General features: G+C 35.8%; 2 protein-coding genes across 2 annotated transcripts; both read right to left on the bottom strand.

The window, feature by feature from the left end:
• Positions 1064-3429, bottom strand: LOC109233496 (40S ribosomal protein S11). Its single transcript, XM_019399382.1, has 6 exons — positions 3320-3429; positions 3190-3230; positions 2994-3094; positions 1630-1774; positions 1463-1552; positions 1064-1376 (listed from the first exon to the last, which is right to left on the bottom strand). The coding sequence occupies exons 1-6, from the start codon at positions 3329-3331 to the stop codon at positions 1286-1288; spliced, it is 480 nt and encodes a 159-aa protein (XP_019254927.1). The 5' UTR covers positions 3332-3429; the 3' UTR covers positions 1064-1285.
• Positions 6331-18603, bottom strand: LOC109233495 (large proline-rich protein BAG6-like). Its single transcript, XM_019399381.1, has 16 exons — positions 18459-18603; positions 17552-17702; positions 17080-17197; positions 16896-16967; positions 16318-16436; positions 16155-16220; positions 11483-11626; positions 11258-11327; positions 10986-11161; positions 9838-10002; positions 9654-9725; positions 9437-9569; positions 8897-9304; positions 7886-8223; positions 7624-7704; positions 6331-6631 (listed from the first exon to the last, which is right to left on the bottom strand). Exons 2-16 carry the CDS (start codon positions 17678-17680, stop codon positions 6623-6625), a joined length of 2100 nt encoding a protein of 699 aa, XP_019254926.1. The 5' UTR covers positions 17681-17702; positions 18459-18603; the 3' UTR covers positions 6331-6622.

The following is a 19181-nucleotide window of genomic DNA, read 5'->3' as shown; positions in this document are numbered from 1 at the left end:
TGAAGAAAGAGAGTACTCTTCGACTATTTTGCTTATAATTTGAAAAAAGATGCCTAAATAATATTTTCGTTCAAAATTTATAAAAGCTGCACAGCCATAGATGTACACATGCCAAAAATGAGTAAAACAGAAAAAGAAAATTGCTTGAAATCTGCACTTGCTCCAAGTGTGTGTGAAGTTAGGAAAAAATGTTAATTTAATTTTCATCAATTTACCCTACAATTTTGGTATAGTTGAAAATAATCAATTGTTTGTGTTGAGGAGAAGTGGAGAAGAATAAAGAAAATTGAGAAGATGAATCCGGGAGTGAGAATGTCGGTCAAGAATGAGGGAGAGAATGATGATGAAGGGTAGGGTCCGTGGCTCCATGTGTCAAACGATAAATAGCCTCACTCAAGTATGATGTGGCAAGTCTCACACATTGTAAAATTTCTCATCACTACTAATCTCCTCACTTTATGTCCAGAGAGTATTAACATTTTCACCACATTTCATCTAAGTCCTCGCTTGTTTGAACAATGGTCTGGGGCAAATAGCATCCTTGGTCCAAACAAATTTAGTAATTTCTTCGAACTTATACCCAAAGTCACATTGAAAAGAAACTATAAAAATGCATGATAATACTAAAAGAATTTCAAAAAGATGTTAACATAGCTAGTTTGGTTAATTTTTTAGTTCAACATTTGAGACAATATCAAGCAAAGCATGCATTGCCGGCTTTTAAATTTAATACCAAATCGGTACAAATCAACCAAATCAATTTCCATCTGAGTGTGCGTTAGATTTGTATGGTACTTCCAGCTAGCCTACAACACCCCTAGCAACAGCTATGGGTCAACTGTCAAGTGTGCAAAAGTGGGAAACCAAGCCAGATGAATAGATTATAGACGCCTAGTTATGTGATCAACTGGTTGGCCCAATATCAATTTTCCAAACCCACAGAGTCGCTCACACAATAACCACACCAGAGTATAGCAACAACCACAGAGACACGCAAAAAGGATAAGCTCCTAACAGTAGTACCTAAAGATCTCAACAAATAGACATTTCGCTCATGGGGCAATCAGGAAGAACATTTGATCTGAAATAAGAATGGTAACAATTAAACTGAAATCTGAACTCCTTGTACTAATGATAAGTAGCAAGTATCCATGCAAAATTTAAGCCTTCAAAGGCAAACGCAAACAGCTTTTAGTAGAGAAGTCTTAACGTCACTCCTCTTCTCAGTCTTAAACATAATTACTTTCATACTCTAGAAGTGACAACAAACTCAAGAAACACCTGCTCACATTCCTGTAAATGCTTTCTTGCCACCACCAGCAGAACCAGCTGGAATCACCTTTAACACATTAAACCTCACAGTCTTGGACAAAGGCCTATTAAGTTGAAAGATTTAATTAGGATTAGCAGATAAAAAGTTGAAACAGTACAATGTTTAAGGAAAAGGCAACTATGTCTTGACCTGCACTGTCCAATGATAACATGATCTCCCTCTTTCACACGGAAGCAAGGTGATATGTGAGCTGGGATATTGGAATGCCTCTTCTCATATCTGTATAGTATTTCATGTTAAATTAAATACATAAAACAAGTTGAGCAGCCATTAACTTAGAAGTGACAAGTACTTGCCTCTGGTACTTCTTGACATAATGCAGGTAGTTCCGACGAACAATGATGGTTCTGTTCATCTTGGCACTATGGCATGTACCAGCAAGGATACGACCTCTGATTGAAACATTTCCAGTAAATGGACATTTCTTGTCAATGTACGTACCTAAAATACGAGAGATGCAACAACTATATTAGATCAAATCAGAAGGTCAAGCAAAATCAATAACCAGGTATAACATCACAAGTCTGCTGCTCCAATAAAGGTTGAAATTATCAATTACTTAAGTTCCTAAACGCGAGCATTATAAATAAGGAGTGTCTTGTACATAAAGTAGAATGCTGTTGTCCAGTGTGCTATTTCATCCAATCATAAACTTGCCTAAGTCCAACAGAAACAAAAAATTGGAATTGGAAGGATGTTATTCATTTAATTGCAGCTATCCCTCTCATACTCTGCATAAGAGCTCCTAAGAACTTTTCCATGTAAAAAAGGGAGGATCCAGAATTGAGTAAAAGCAAATTTACTAACTGAAGCTGTAACGGCGCTCAGTAATAGACCAGCATCACAATATGTTGATGTTGTAGCGGAAAACAAAGCATATAACTAGCCTAAAAGCCTAGAAATAACTTACACTTTTCCTTAATTTACGAACACAAATGGATATTAAGGTAAGATATCCACATAATCATTGAAGAAATGTACAGTGATGCAATGGAAGCAGCAATTTTCATTGATGACTTTCACATGGATAGCTGGGTTTAAAGTCATTGCTGACACCCTCAGCGAACCATGTAAAATACAAGATCTTTTTTGGACTGTGAACCAAGCCCCTCTTGATATAGGCAGATTAGCTTATATTATCCTACTGGTTACTTTATAATAAATTTGCAAATAGATTATCAAGGCCAGAAGAACCATTAAGCCAACAATATACAAAGACACAACTAACTTTTCCCGATTACCAGCAATAAGCACCCTAACATACAGTCCCTCACAATATTCATTACACAGGATAATATTCCTACTTATGCACTAAATTTCACGCATTCACCAGAATCCATTTTTCCACCTCCTCACATTGCATCATCTATTGCACTATACCCTTAGCTGAGCAGCCATTAGTAATGAATAACATTTCTGAAAATATAGATCACAACATTCCCAACTACATTGCAAGTAACTGGGGACATTTTAAGAGCAAGCGAACGAAAGATGCAACAGAAGCATTTCCATAATAAAAAATAAAGCCAAACGGATTCTATAACGGAAAATGGACACCTCTAATTTGCATAGCAACTTTAAGATCAACTACTTAATTTTGTACTTGTTCACATTACAAGGAATTAGATCTGCGATTAAACAAAATAAAAAGTATACGGACCTTCAGTAGCCTCACGAGGAGTCTTGAACCCTAGACCAATGCTCTTGAAGTAGCGGTTACCTCCCTTCCCTGGTCTCTTCCCCTTCCCTGTCTTCTTCGAGCTGCATAATCACACAAATAAGACAAACCTTAGCCTTAAAGTTTTCTAAAACAGAACATAAAACAGAAAACGAAGATTTATCAGACTGAATCTCACCTAAGAAAAACACCTGGCTGCTTCAAGAACGCCTTCTCCGTCTGCAACAATACAAAAATAGCAAAACACTCAGATTTCTGGGTAACATAGTGATTACCTAACGAACTTCGTGATTGTGAGAGAGAAGTACCTGTTCGGCCATGGCTGTGGAGTTGAAAGAGCTGAAAGCTTAACTAGAACGAGGGGAGTGGCTCGGCAGCAAAAACCCTAGGCGGAGATTGGATTGAATTGTGAGCTACTAAAGCCTTTATAGTTTATACTACTGATACCCTAGCCATGACATTCACTTAGCCCGTGATATTGATTTAGGGCCTGTAAATCAGCCCAACTTAATAATCCTAGCCCAAACCCGCTTTCTACTTCTTCTCCTTTTTTTGGAAAAATAAAAAATTATTACGAAACTTAGCTCAAAGTAATAATAAAACAAGAAGATAGACAACAATGTAGAGAGAAAGAGAGGAGAGAATCTATTTCTTCCATGTATTCAAGTGTGTACAATGTGATGCCCAAACCCTCTATTTATAGGATGATATAGGTCATACAAAGGGACTCCATAAACATGGTATTAACTATTGAGAACATGGGGGAAGATCATAGAGGTGTGGGAGTTACATCCATAATGGTAAGAAGTAGTGGGGGTTATCTACATAATGGAGAAGAGTAGTGGGAGTTATATTTGATTAGTGGACATCCATATAAATATGTATTTCATAATAAAAATAAAAATAATAATAATAATAATAATAATTATTATTATTATTATTATATATACAACATATATACAAATTTTATATACTTTCGTGGCTACTGGATGTAATTAGTTTCGGCAAAGATTTGTTTTAGTCCTTCTTCTTTTTTTCTCATAATAAACACACTTCTTTTGTTTTTTAAAAGATTTTTTTGGTTGTCTGGAAAGGACCAAAAACATAAGCATTTAATTGTTTCCAGTTTAATTTTTTTTTAAAATAACACCAAATTATTTTTTAATTCAAAAGGCCGCCCAAGTCTTTTCTTCAAATCCAATCGTCAATTAATTGTTCTGGGTTTAAAAACTCGACGGAAATCCTTAATAGGCACAGTGTCTGGTTCTACTGGGGCAGAATAGACTACAAATGGCTGAGTTAATTTTATCTATAGTCATTGAATTTTTGTGTTTGTTACGCAAAAGTCACTTTTTTTTTTTGTTACGTAAAAATCATCCAACTTTGTGTTCATTATACAAAAGTCACTTTTCTTTCTTTTGTTACACAAAATTTATTTTACTTTGCTCTAGTTATCACAAAAGTTAGATTTTTACTTGAAGAGTCTATATGCCCTTGATATTATATAAACCTTCATATTTATGTAATTCCTTCTATATTATATACTATTTAATATATTTTTAACTATGTATTATATTTATAAATAAAATAACTTAATATTATTTTATTTATTATTTTTATAATATATTCGTATATTTTATTTTTTCTTAACGTTAATTTTCAAAATATATTAGTAGCGTTATTAAATTCGTCAGTAACTTTAACAAATATTAGTAGAAAAATAAGTCGGCAAGTACATTTCGTGAGAAAATTCGGTTGTAAACAAACAAAGAAAATGAGGAAAAAATCATATGTTAATCTGAAGGAAAACTCTAGGTACTACATGCGAATTTAGCTGGGGATATTTTCTTGGGGATTTACCTGGGCAATTGGTTATTTGGGAAATTACATTACTAGAAATTTGGAAAAAACCGTCCAAAAAAATGACCAAAGTTGGTCGATAATGGCCAATAATCGTCCAAAACGCGACCAACTTTGGTCGGTCAATTAAATTCAAAAAAAGGAATTGTTTAAAAAAAAGTTGTTTTATAATGCTACTAATATATCTTGAAAATTAAAGTTAAGAAAAAATTAAATATACGATATATTATAAAAATAATAAATAAAATAATATTAAGTTAAATAAAATACATAATTAAAACTATATTATATAGTATATAATATAGAAGGTATTACATAAATATGAAGGTTTATATAATATCAAGTACATAATAGACTTTTCAAGTAAAAATATGACTTTTGTGATAACTAGAGCAAAGTAAAATCATTTTTGTGTAACAAAAGAAAGAAAAAATAACTTTTGGGTAACAAATATAAAAGTTCAATGACCATAGATAAAATCATCTCTGCCCTTTAGCGGAGAACTTCTCAGTTCTTGAACATTGGGTGTAGAAGGGAAAAATGGGAGCTTTTGGGCAGAGGGTAGTGTTGGTTTCAGAAAATGGGCAACTCTAAAAATGNACTTGCGATGAGCCAAGAAGGTCAACAAGCTTAAGAACAAGCAAGTCTGGAGCTTTCTGCTTCATCGTGTTGAAGATTGACTTAGCTTCCAATCTTTTCTCCTCGGAGCTCGACCAGACATTGGAAATTAAGGTTTCAAACTGCAAAGAGTCAGACCCAATTTCAAAAATCATCAATATTCTTCTGCTTGCCACCATGGACGACGGAGTAGGAGCCCGAGCCTTCTTCGAGCCATTGATGGCAGAACTGCATAGGGGGGTAGGGGAGGGGGAATAGCAGGGGCTAGGTTAAGAGAGGATGAGGGATCTATGTGGGTTGGAAAGAAAGAAGCGACAGGCGGTGAGAGAGAATTTGTTGTGCTGGGAATGAAGAAAGAAGAAAATAATAAAAATCCTAGAAGTATGTCTTTAGTAATAGGCTAAAGGCTGAAAAGTTTCTTTCAAGTTATGTACAACATGGACTAAATAGGATAAGAGCTTCAAATCTGGGCCATTTTCGGTTGGGCTGCTAGGGCAAGTGACAAGGGCCGTAATTCTTTCAAAAAGAAATATAAGCGCTTCTATTTTCTGTTTAGGGAAACATCAAACAAGCATACATTTAATTTCGCATGATATACGGAAGTCTGATTGAACAAATTATAGAGTAGAAACAAAAGATATACTAGAAAAAGTCTCCATCTTTGTCACAAGCATGAGTTTTTTTTAAATATTGTTGTATATAACTGGGATAAAGGTGATCATCACAGCTGCCAATAGCGCCCGCCCACCCACCCCCATCCCAACTCTCCGTTGCCTCACAAATTCAGGATCATTGTCCCTTCTTCAACCTCTTCTACATTTGTTTGAAGAATATCATAATAGATCTTTAAAAATGAGAACTATAACTTAGTTGTCCATGCAAGGACCTTCTGACTTGCTATATGATTATACACTTAATCATATACTTCCTTGATATCCAGAATGAAGAGCCAAAAATGCAGAAACTAAAATGGAGGACCAACAAGGCAATACTATAGAATCTGGAAAGTGTTCACTACAACAGCTGTGCTGCCAAAGCAGCGCTCAGATCTTGTTATACAGATCGAAACATCAAAAAGAAGGCTGCAATGCATTATCATGGCTGGAACCGTTGGATGAACTGGGACCTTGAAATCATTCTCGCTGCATCATAAAGCAGTAATATTATTTTTTGGACAGGTGAACATGCAATGTGAAATAACTAATCAGCCTGTAACACTAAAGGTAGTTAAACACATTTCAAACCAACAAAAGATTTTGTTCATGTTGTTTACTGTAACCCCAACAAGTATTCATAGAATGATCAAGCAAACAAAACACTTGTATAATAAAAATATTCAGATTTACCAAGTTAACCATTAATCAACACTGTTTTCCCAGTATGATAAACCCCCCACCCCCTTCTAAAAAAAACCCCTCCAATCAGGGAGTGTCCTATCCCACTTTGCTCACTAGAGCAACTTCACTTGCCTTAACGATAAATCACCATCTCACCACCCATCATTACTACGTACACATTAAAGTAGAGCCAAAGTTGGATTACATCCAGAAGGTTTTGCAATCCAAAAGAACAGTTAATCTAGTTAGAAATATCTTAAACTAACACTTCTTGGTCAAATAGAAAGAAACCTGATACTACTTTCAGCTCTATTTCAAAAAGGGTAATAAAATTACACGCGTTAAGATTGTGTCCAGAACCTGTCAATTTACTCTGAAACCAAATTTTCTAATATACAGATTTGACCAAAAAAACACATTTCATTCTTCCTGACTTCTAGTGAAGAAGAGTCGGCATATTAGTTCCTTCCCATTCCCCAAAACACAATCAGGCAAATGACTTTAACCTTTAGCAAAGTTTTGGGTCACCAATGTTTGTATACTTAGGTAGTTCATGTGACATTGATTATCAGCAATCGGCCTCATAATTTTGAACCTAAAAAATAAAAATCCTCTCAATCATGACATACCATATCTGCTCCTACTCTCACTCTATCCTGCCCCAACCCTTCATCCCTCTACTTTTTTTCTTTTTTGTATATTATCTGCCCAGCAGGAGGAGTGCGGCATAGCTTTGCAGCTTAACTTTCTCTTTGGCAGTTATTCGAAGTATACGATAAGGAGAAAAGGGCACTTACCTTTTGACGCTTTGAACTTGGTGGCAATGAAAGATTGTGGCACCTGTCTGAAGAACTTGCTTGCTCCGTGTTTTCTTGACCCTGTGACAAGGCAAAATATTTTTAGATAGAGAGTTCTGGTAAGTATTTCTGTTTCACAAGTGATGGCCTTCAAGAATCTATCGAGTCTTCTTTTTCAGAAAAATAAGCTGTTGTATCTCTTTCAAACCTACTATGACCACAAATTCGTCTACTAAACAAGATGTCTAGGGGATGAAAATACCTGCATTGAACCATGGTCACTTCTATCCTCGTCAAGATTTGGTCTATCACTAGATGAATTATCGGTTCCTGCAGATTCAGAGATAATCGGCATGATATGACGAAGTATATTTGACAAAATAACTCCTTCCTCGCCTGCTGCCATGGGCGTAGCCTGAGAATTACCAATGTCTTCAGCAGCCACACTACCTCCAGTGGCAGAATTGTTACCCCCACTGACATTCTCAGGATTTGGATTTTCTCCAGTGAAAAATGACCTATAAATTTGGTCAATTCTACTTTGAAACTGTGTGGAGAACTCGCCACTGCTTGATAGTTCACTAAATGAGCCAAAATTACCTGAAACCCGTTATCCCAAACAAAAATGAGTCCCTTTTTTTTTTTTTTTTTTTAGAAAGAACAAAAATGAGTCTTTGTGTGTGTGTGTGTTTTGGGGTTTTATTTGCATGAATATGAATACTCAAATATATCAACAGCAACCTCAGAAATTATACCAGACCAAGCAATCAGAAAACCAAAAGCCATAATACCCACATGGCATTTATGCCTTCCTCTATTCATAAACTACAGACACAAACTAACACCCCGACCAGAATCAACCTTCCATACTTAAAAGATCATCTGCCTGACAATTCAAATGGGAGTGTATAACAGCTAAGAACAATGTTGATGCAAGCATAACTACTCATCGATACAGGTTTTATGAAATTTGATTTGAGATATAGTGGAAGAGACAGGACATGTACTCAAATCAAATGCCAGTGACAGTGGAAAGCAACAAAGATAAAGGTCTAATTCTTTACTGGACATACTTATCGCCACTTTATCATAAAAAATGGTGGATGTAATGTGCCACCAAACAGTAAGAGATCACTCAAATAGTACTCCATAAACCCTGTAACGACTCGACCATTTTCAGCCTAATGTTTAGAAACCTGACAGAAGAAATCTTAAAGGGCCAAATTCCTGCTGAGAGGAAAAAGACGACATTATTGCATGGTTAGTTAATTACCTTCAGCACCAGCAAATCCACTAGTTTGCCGTTCCCCAGCAGAATCAGGATTAGGCGGTTGTTCAGCCTCAACTCCATGTGAATTATTTACAGCAGATGCTTGAGCAGGTGCAGAATTATTAGAATTCCTGGAGCTGATATGTTGAACTCTTGCTAAAACTGGATAAAATAATCCCATGGAACCTCGAGATAAATCAGAAGCTGAATGCCCAACAGAAGCTGGAACTGTAGTAACGACTGTCCTGATAGGAACCACCCGCACTCCAGACTCCATGGCAGAAGAGCTTCTAGCGCCTCCATTGGTCTCTTGATCAGGATTTCCACCATTAGAAGCTGCAGGAGTAGCTTGAACTGGACGCTGTGAACCAGCAGGCTCTCTTCGATTAAGAGTTGAAGGCGTAAATGAACCTAATGGTACAGGTGAGTGAGTAACAAGTAGAAGATAAGCATGAACAAGACGTGGATCTAGCGCCTGAATCTAAAAAAGGTTCACGTCCATCCTAAAGGGTGCCATCAATACAAACAAGAACGAGAAAAAACCTGTTCGTATTCTGATGTCAATATTCCTAGGAGCAAAACCAGAACCAATAGATGTTCCAGAAAGTCCGCTGTCATTTTGTACAGTTCCAACAGGAATGGCACCAAAATTTGCACCCGGCTGGAAAGGTAGTGGCTGCACATCATCAAACATAATGAACTTGAGTATCCACATCAATGGGCTTTGATAAATAACGTATATCTCAGACAAGTAAAACACCTGAACCATAATAGGATTAGGGCCAGCAGTAGACACAAAAACAGCAGGTCCAGCATTCACCACAGCATCCTCCTAAGTTCATTGTTCCTTTGTCAGCACGATTTACATTCTTGCCAGCACAATGACAAGCAAATCCAGGATATAATATTAATACTACCCTCATCCAAATTGAAATTAAACCTACCGCTGTTTGACCCATTCGCAATGTCATTGTTGTCCGACCAAGCTCAAGCAGCAAAGCACCTAATTTTTGGAATAGATCTCCAGTTCTTAAAGCATGCGATTGAATTCTCATTCTTTGTGTTGGTTCTGTGATATTTGCTTGATTCTCTAGCAGCCTCGAAAATTGCTGCAGTCAAGTGCAGAGCAGGAAATACCATAAAATTAATTGTCACATGGAACAAACATTCTGCTTCATGCTGAATAGTGCCTCCAGCTACAACTGTGTAGACATACTAAAATATTCCTTTTCCTTAGCATCGAGGGAAGACCAAACCCATAAAGAATTGTCATTAAGTGCAGTTATGATATAAGAGCAGTTTTGCTACAAATTCAGATATCTAACTCTACAGATCATTCAAGTCATGTAAAATAATTGTCGTAAGTTGAAGCTTGATGGGTATAAAAGAAGAGATTAACAGTGATTGGTACTTCCACATAACAAAAATACCAATTTTAAGTTCTTTTTTTAAAAGGCTTTGAAAGTTGTAAAAAGGAGGAAAAACAATATTATACTTCATTTTGCTTCAGTTGAATGAGAAAGCTACAGAGTCAGAAAAGAAAAGACAAGCATTGGCCAAACAGAACCTTGATGGTAGTCCCTTAAGAGACGGCACAATCCAGAACTTCTCTTTTTCAGCTTTCTTTTTTGGTTTGATGGATAATCCTTTTTTTTCAATAACTTTTTTTAGAAGTAGAATATTAGTACTATTAAAGAAACTAAATAGGTAATCATAAAACAACCATAAACTTTGAGTCCTATCACGTTTAGTAACAATAAAGTTAACTTTTAATTCATGTGATTCACGCAAAACTAGTAGAATGCATTTGGCTCCAAGGTTTCTACAGCACTACTTCAATCACTTGCTGCTAGCTCATTATCATCATTCCAAAAAAGCTAGTGATGTTAAGTAGCTCCAGATATAGGAAGCTTCATAACTTATCCCTCTCCTGTATAAAAGGGAAGTAACTCTCCCTCAACTGGTTTCAAGAAGTCTATCCTCGAACTGCGGGTTAGCTTCAAGAGGATAATAAGTAGAACAAATCCCCAGAAACTTTTTTTTATAAAAAAGGAAGGCTTAAACAGAATTTGCTAAAAGTTAAAGCACATACCAACAAGCACTCTGCAGCTTGTTCAGTGAGTAATCGTTGCATCGAGAGCATCACCTCTCCCAAGGATGCAGGCGTTGGAAGGCCTCTCTGTCTAGTGGTATGTGAGGGTGCATTAGAATCTGGTCTATCAGCTCCACAGATCCCAGCAGTTAGTGCAATCTCATTTTGTCTCCTTGCTGCCAACAGTAGACTACACATATAAGAACAGTTTTTACCTCTCATCCCTTTCCAGGGAGGGCTGTCAGTGGCAAAGAAGAGAAAGGGACTTTTACCATTTGCTCTGAACTCTTCAGTCAAATTAGTCAAATACTGTGTTAAAGTTGTCAGAGAATCGGGAATAACCTGCAAGAAAAACACAGATAAATGAGCCGTAAAGGAGAAAAGCTGGAATAAGTGCCAATAATGTTCTACCACTGAAATGATACTGGAGATGGAGAACATGTTGCTTTGTACATCAAACAAAGAGTATGCCTGAAAACATTTGATGGAAAAGTTACCGGCGGTTGCAGAGCTTCCACTGGGAAACCTGTTGCACGTGCAGAAGCGCCAATACCGGAACCAGATTGATTGGTTGTACTAGCATGTTCAGTCGGCAGTTGGTCAGAATTTCTCATACTTCCCATACTAGCTGCACCAAGACCCTACAGATGAGACAGCATGGATGTCCACAAGTTACAAAACAATTAATCAAGTCCTGCAATCAACTCCTCCTTCCCCTCCCCCTCCCCCTCCCAAGACCCAACCCCCAATGAAATGAGGGTGCATGTGTATGCATGCAAGTTAACACTAGTAAGCCCTAAATAAAGAGCATATTGAAACAGCACCTAACTGTAAATAGTGAACAGAGCTACTACAATAAGTTGAAGTTCCTAGAGAATCAGACATGTCATATGCAGTCACTAATATCACTCAGCAGTCAGCACTGTGTTTTTAAAAGCAAAAGGCCAGAAAAAGAAAAACGACAAGGTCCATGAAGCTTGAAGCAAAAAGCGAGAAGTCAATCACACCTTCTTTAAAATTATAAGTCCACAATTTATGGAAATTAAAAAAATACCAAACATCTATGAATTTAGTACAATTAAAGTTAAATTGCTACCAACTTTTTTGAAAATTACCACTAAACTACCTAATTTCAGCATCCGGTATATAATTGCTAATATTAATCCACTCCTCAAAGTTAAGATTCAAAGAAGCAATCAATTCTCATTGGGATCACTTTGTGCACCATTTTTTTAAGCGCAAACTTCTCTAAAGCGCATGGTTTCACCCATGAAACAATAACCCCCTCGCTTTGCATCGCTTCAAGCAATGAAGCAATGGCTTTTCATAAACTAAATCTCAGGCTTAGCCAATAAACTTTGTTTTGCCAAGCTATCCATTTAGGTAACTTGATATATTCCTCGAGGCCCGGAAATGTACTAAACTAGCTGTGTCAAATGGGCAACTTGTGCTAAATTTGGACAGATTGAATAGGTTTAGTCAATAAATGGGCTGGGTCATAGCCTATGTTGCGCGGACTCTCCAAAATAGCGCCGCACCCGTGTCGGATCCTCCAAAAATGCACTATTTTTGAAGGATCCGACACGCACCCACTGACATTTTCGGAGAGTCCGAGCAACATAGGTCATAGCATGGCCTATCTTTACTTGGTCAAGATGGGCAGGAAAATTTACTTATCTATTCAACTATACAAGCAGAAACTCCAAAAACTCCAACACAAAGCATTGGTGAACTTTATTCACTCTTAGTAAGTGCGTACCAAGTAAAGTTAAAATATTTTTTTAACAAAGATGTAGGGTAAAATTGTGCTTACAGTTAATATTTAAAACTTTATTATTTCCTTGTATTCATTATTTAACCTTATAAAGTAATAAAACTTTCATTATTTCCTTGAATGGTGACATCAGAAATGCATAATATCTGCTTTCTAAGTTTCAGAAACTACCATATTTGTCAAATAGTTAAAATTAATTTTAATACTTCATTACTTCCCTGTATTGATTATTTGACTTTTTCAATTAATAAAAGAACATTATTTCCTCGAACAGTGACATTATAAACGAAGTAAATCTCCTTTTTGTAATTTTCGAAAACTACCATCTTTTTTGATGCATTCATAAAATGATTAAATGAATCTTCTTATAGAAATAGAACGAAAATTCAAGAGCTTCTAGCCAAAAAAGATTGATAAGATACACTCGAGAACCAATTTCATTACGAGCCCAAACTATGTGATTGAATAAATCCTCCTGCCGGATCTCCTTCTCCCTCTCCTTCTTCAAACTTTGTATGTATACGCACTTTGTATGAGAAAGAAAGGAAAACATAGTGGTTGTATAACAAGATACTAGGCATATTGCAGGAAAACATAGTGGTTGTACAACAAGATACTAGGCATATTGCACATTTATCACTTTCAAATTTTTGAAAACGAATTTATCTTCATCGACTTATTTCATATCAAGGTTCATGCGTAAAAAGGCGTGAGGTTTACTCTTCCTTTTCGCCGCCCCTGGAACTAATGTCAATGGTTTACTCAATTACTTCTTCGGAATGTTAAAAAAAAGATTACTACGTGATCTTTTGAATATGCCTATATCTCTTCCTTCAATGATTTGATTCTTTCAGTAGATACCGAGATTCAATTGGAAATAAAAGATCTAGTAATTCAAACTATAAGACATAGGAGTAATTCAAACTGTCAGAACAAACAGATATAGCAAATAAGTGGAATAGATGGTATGTCGAGGGTATGTCACATATATCAAGATAAAATTGGAAGAATGATATATAGATCCATATCAAATGCAACCTCTATCTTCATTTTGTTCCGTTTGGGGGGGGGGGGGGCAGCTTTGTAGCTGCAATTTAACTTCGAAAGGAAGAATGACAATTTGACCATTTACCTAGAAAGAAAGGAAGGTCAATTTTTTTGTAGAGCCGTATGCACAAAAGATGCATGTATGGTTCTTGAATCAGATTTTTCAAAAAGTTACTATTAATTCTAAAAAATTTATTATTTCCTTGTGTTCATTATTTGTCCTTTTTAATTAAACAAAAAAATTCTCCTTAAAAATGTTGTATATATCTTTCATTATGTTATCTTTTTTGATTTAGTAATAAATAACACAAAACACACATACAACTTACGTGAAAAATGAATAGCTAAAAAAAGAATAGGCGGTAAATATGGCTAAATAATTGGTCATAAACAAACCCGCCCAACTGAAAACAAATGCAATAAATACTCTTAATTAGCACTCCAAATTTATTTTTAAAAAAAAGTTTTTTCCACCTACAAACCAAACCCTAAATTATTTCAATTTCATTTGACAAGTTTTGTCACTGGTCAATTTGCGGTATAGGTAGTTCAAATTGACCCAAACTTGTAGATGAACTTGTTTGGGTTATGCCCAAATTGGCATGTCAACGAATATATACCCGACTCAACCCTCCCAAGTTTGGACAACTTTTGCAAGTATATTTTCACGGGCTAAATGGCACCTTTTGGAAAATCATGCCTTTTGAAACAAAATGCATGTACGTCTTCAAAATATAGAAATAGGGCTTGTTCAGAAGAAAATTGTCTGCAGCCTTTTAGAGCACATGAAAGTTTAACTAGGGTTAAAATGCAGGATCTCCTTGGAAACATGATGGGTTCTTAGTTTGTGCTGAGCAAGGCTTTTAGAATGAAAAAAGTTTTCACCAAGGATGGAAAATGTCAATTTCCAAGAAGGTCCCAAAGTTTGGAACACAACATAAAAAAACATGTATATCATATGTCGTTTGCAACTTTTAATTTGAAAACCACTATCCATGCACAGGACTCCACCAGCGTAAACCACTAACCTCCCATTCTATCAACAGAAATCATTTACACTTCCATTCCAGTTTACAAGATTACATTGCACGCCACATTTTTTAAAGAAAAGTGAATAACTACCTTCCCTTCTTATGGTTATTAAAGTTTTAATGATGTAATATTAATGTTATATGGCATTCCAAGATTACCACAATTAGTGTTGTAAATCATAGAAATCAATCATGTTAGTTAGTACTTGAAATAAAAGAAAACTCACACTATAATAGTCACATTCGATTTCTTTCATTAAAGGGTTTTTTCTTCAATGAAGGGTAAATTATAGAATAGCTTGCTCTATGTATTTGAAACTAGAGGGGAGGAAGGCCCTTCCTCCCGCGCTTAAGCAAGAAGAAATTATTGCTAATAGAGGTGATTCTATTACATGTATAATATACATGGAGAGTACAAATGTATTTGATGTGAAAATGAACTTTCTTACAAAAAAAATATATAATTGTCCATTAAAGTACAACCATTCCACATAACTACAACTTAAATATCACAAGCGCATAAAGGCGTCGTCAAGTATTGACCTAATCTCCAAGTACAACAGTACTGCAGCATGCTCATTAATTGCTCCAACATGTGGTATTTTCCTTTTATTGTCATGCGAACACCTTCACAGATTAACACTTCCATTTACCAATACCAACTTCTCTGTTCATCAAGATGATCTGAAAATTTCAATACATCATTCTCCCTCCATCCAAATTTTATATGACACATTTTCTCAATCTGGAATGTCCTAAAATGTTTGAGACGATTCTTCTTTTTTTTTTTTTTACCTTTTTTGGTTTTTGGTGTCAATACAAACCAGACTTCCTCTGAAAATTCTGGTTCATTTATGACTAATTCAACTTTAAGATATGATGTCTCCCTTACCACACAAATTTCTTTCACTTTAATATATTTTTACTCTCACTAGCATAATATGCAAGTTATACTTATCTTTAGAAGGTTCTTCACAACAAAACTACCTCATGTAAAATGGGAAAGCCTGAGTAATACAATTCATAGCATCGGCAAATATATTATGTCAAATTTTGGATATATTACTTTTAACAATTTTTAAGTCAAACAACCCTCAAAAAGAGCACAAAGTGGGTGTGCCTGGCATCTTTATAAACCACACACCCAAGAAGAGATGAGTGGGTCCACATGCAATTCGTCAACCTTTGACAAAGAAAATTAGTAAACATGAAATAAATGTGAAAGTTATTGAACCACCTCCAGCAGTCCTCCACAGAACAGGGGAAAAGTCAAAAATCAGCATAGTAGGATCAAAAGTGAGGCCTGTTGAAACTTACATTGAGATCAATCCCCTCGTTGCCAACGCTTGCAACTCCAAATGACCCAAGCACAGCTGAGATAATCTTTTAAATATGAAAGTAGAAATTAATTTGTTTCCTGAAACATAAGGCAAATAGTCTACATACACTGTCACAAGGAAAAAATAAGAAGCATGCTCACCCGATTCAGGTCAGGGAAAGTTCCATCTCCATGTTCGGATAAGTTGTACGTTCCAACAACTACACCAGGACCCACTCGGTTTCCTTGAATATGCCCAGAACTTGATGCAGAAGCAGTCCCTACAGTTTTCATAAATCTCGAAGGTTATGAAACTCATAAACATGACCGGATCTACATAAAACATCCATCAAAATTATTTTTTCTTCTAGCAGTCCCTACAAGTTTCCATAAATTTTGAAGACTAGAAAGAACTCGCAAACATGATAGGATCTATATAAAGCATTCATCAATTTGTGTATTGTTTCTTCTACCCTTTTTTCAACCTCCAAGGCTGTTTTTTGGGTCAACTCAACCACCTAGGTTGAAAACAACTGGTTTACTCGAAATGTCTTTGATTTGTTTTATCTGCGATTACTTTCCTCACCAATACTAAGTTTCCAAATATCCAACAATTAAACATTATAACAACAAAGTGAGATCACAAGAGCAGAACCTACACAACAAGGGAAGTTTGACTTGCTCTAGAACTTCATGTCTACTTCCAAATGAAACACATTACGGCTCAAACCATAACAAACCTTGAAGATCAGGGGTGCTCTCTGATGAAGGTTGCCTCACAACCAAATGCAAAGTGTGTCCATCTTCTACATCTATTATGTAAATCGATGAAGGAATTCAAGTATCTAAATTGAAGTCCCAGAATCCTAGGATTGGATACAAGTAGTGGTACCCTTGAAGAACAATGAATAACAAGAAGGATACGGTAAGCTGAAAGGAGCTGATCATCCTTCAACACTTTTCCCCGGCATATGAGCCGTTGTTGTTCTGACAAGACACCAGTAACTGTGGCAATTTGTTCCTTCAGTGCTGGAACTGGAACCTGCATTCAAAGCAAAAAAAAAGAAAAAAGAGAAAAAGCAATATCATGAGTATTGAAGCATGTTTGAAAGAGAGAAAAGAGCTACCAATGTCAACTTAATAGAATGATTAGTGTACATGTGATTCTGCTTCAAATCAGACATGAAAATGGAACTGGAGTTCTCATAGATATTACAGGCTCATATGCACTGGAAATGATTGCTTAAAAGGTTCTATTTCCTAACGAACTATATAAACAAATTACTAATGGAAGAATAGCCCTTCCGTATTTGTTTCTTTCCTTTTTTCTCCCCTTTGACAGGTATAAGAGCCTTCTTCCTTAAGGCACAGAATACAAAAGGCAAAAGATGTTTACACATTTATCCACTCGCAATGTATATGTCTGCGAGTCCAATGTCTTTATCTTTATTTCAACAGTGGTCTCAGGACATTTAGCATCATCAAACCCACAAATTTTCACGTCTTCAGCACCGTTGTTACCCATCTCACCAGGTATTTATTGACCCCTGAAACATAGAAAGTAACATTCAGTTGATAAAAAAATATAAATAATGAGAGAGTGAAAAATAAGAACTTCTCACGTTGCTCAAGAGATAACCCAACCTTCATCCAACAAGTTAATTACGTCTAACAAAAGCCATCATTACCCAAATGCCTAAAGAACCCTAAATTCGCAGACCCTAAACACTAAAAATTCAGTCTTGACAACTTTTATTACCACCTCACTATAAACACAGGCATGCACACACAAGAGTACCTAAAAAACAAGAACAAAAATCTCAAACCCAGAATAGTAAAAGCCCAGTCTTGACAATTGCTATTACCACCTCACCATAAACACAGGCGCCCACACAAGAGTGCCTAAACAAAAAAATCTCAAATCCAGAATAGTAAAAGTTCAGTCGTGACAACTGCTATTACCAACTCAACACACACACACACACACACACACACACACACACACACACACACACACACACACACGGAGAGAGAGACACACGCACAAGAGTACCTAAAAGATTAAATAAAATCAAATACAGATAGCAAAAACTCGGGGTTCAATCGTTGCAACTGTTATCACCAGCCTAAAACCCCAAGGCATAGCAAACATAAAAGTCGTAATTCCAACCTTTCACAGCTAAATACAACTAAATCTCCATTTGATCAATCAGAAACAAGCATAAAAAACCCTAAATTAAAGTGAACAATCCAAAACGATCATAAACAAAACGACTTTCACAAAGAATAATCGGAGATAGAACCTGAGAGATAGCTCGATCGAAAGCGGTCACGACGATGATTCTACTGTGAGCAATCAGCAGAGAGTTATGTCAAGCTGATGTGGCGCGCGCTCTCTCTCTCTCTCTCTGTTAGATAAATAGTTAGTGCCTGTTAATATCAGATCTGATTGAGCGATTAGAGCCGTCCGATGCGGTTCCTTTGCCTTTCTTTAAAGCTTTTTTTTACAGTTATCAGAGGGTAAAAATCATGTTTCCGCTCCAACTTTGTTTTTCACATCAACATAATCCAAACCCCAGATTTCAATTTGAACAATCTAACATTATCTCCTCATATCTCAATTGAATTTCTTAAGTACTTGTTTTGTCCTTTAAATTATTATAATTTGTCACTTTTTATCTTTAAAATAATTTTTTTAATTTGTTTTATAGACTTACCTATATAACAAATCATACTTTATAATAAATTATTCTTATATAATAATACTCGAGTAAATAATTTGAGTTGCGACTAAAATTTTTTTTCTATTTTAATAGAAAAATAATTTTATTTATCAATTGCGAGTATAGTTCTGTTTGTTCTACTGATTATTTTCTATTTCTCGGGCTTAACCAGCCAAAAATTACAACTTTAGGCAAAATGCGTGCAGGTTCACCATACTTAATTGGTGTGTTTGCGTCTATTGTACATTATTAGTTAGATCATTCAAATTTTTTGTATTCATGTTTAAATCAGCACATATTACC

This window comes from Nicotiana attenuata, chromosome 10 (genome assembly GCF_001879085.1).
Source record: "Nicotiana attenuata strain UT chromosome 10, NIATTr2, whole genome shotgun sequence".
Lineage (NCBI taxonomy): Eukaryota > Viridiplantae > Streptophyta > Magnoliopsida > Solanales > Solanaceae > Nicotiana > Nicotiana attenuata.
This window is presented reverse-complemented; position numbering and strand designations above follow the sequence as displayed.

Coding starts and splice junctions, on each gene's coding strand:
- LOC109233496 (XM_019399382.1), bottom strand. Junction 3,095..3,189: donor CAGCCAGGTGTTTTTCTTAG/GTGAGATTCAGT, acceptor GTGATTATGCAG/CTCGAAGAAGACAGGGAAGG. Junction 1,553..1,629: donor TATGTCAAGAAGTACCAGAG/GCAAGTACTTGT, acceptor AATACTATACAG/ATATGAGAAGAGGCATTCCA.
- LOC109233495 (XM_019399381.1), bottom strand. CDS start 17,680: ATGGGTAACAACGGTGCTGAAGACGTGAAAATTTGTGGGTTTGATGAT. Junction 16,968..17,079: donor TCAGCTCCTTTCAGCTTACC/GTATCCTTCTTG, acceptor TTTACATAATAG/ATGTAGAAGATGGACACACT. Junction 11,328..11,482: donor TGGAAGCTCTGCAACCGCCG/GTAACTTTTCCA, acceptor TTTTTCTTGCAG/GTTATTCCCGATTCTCTGAC.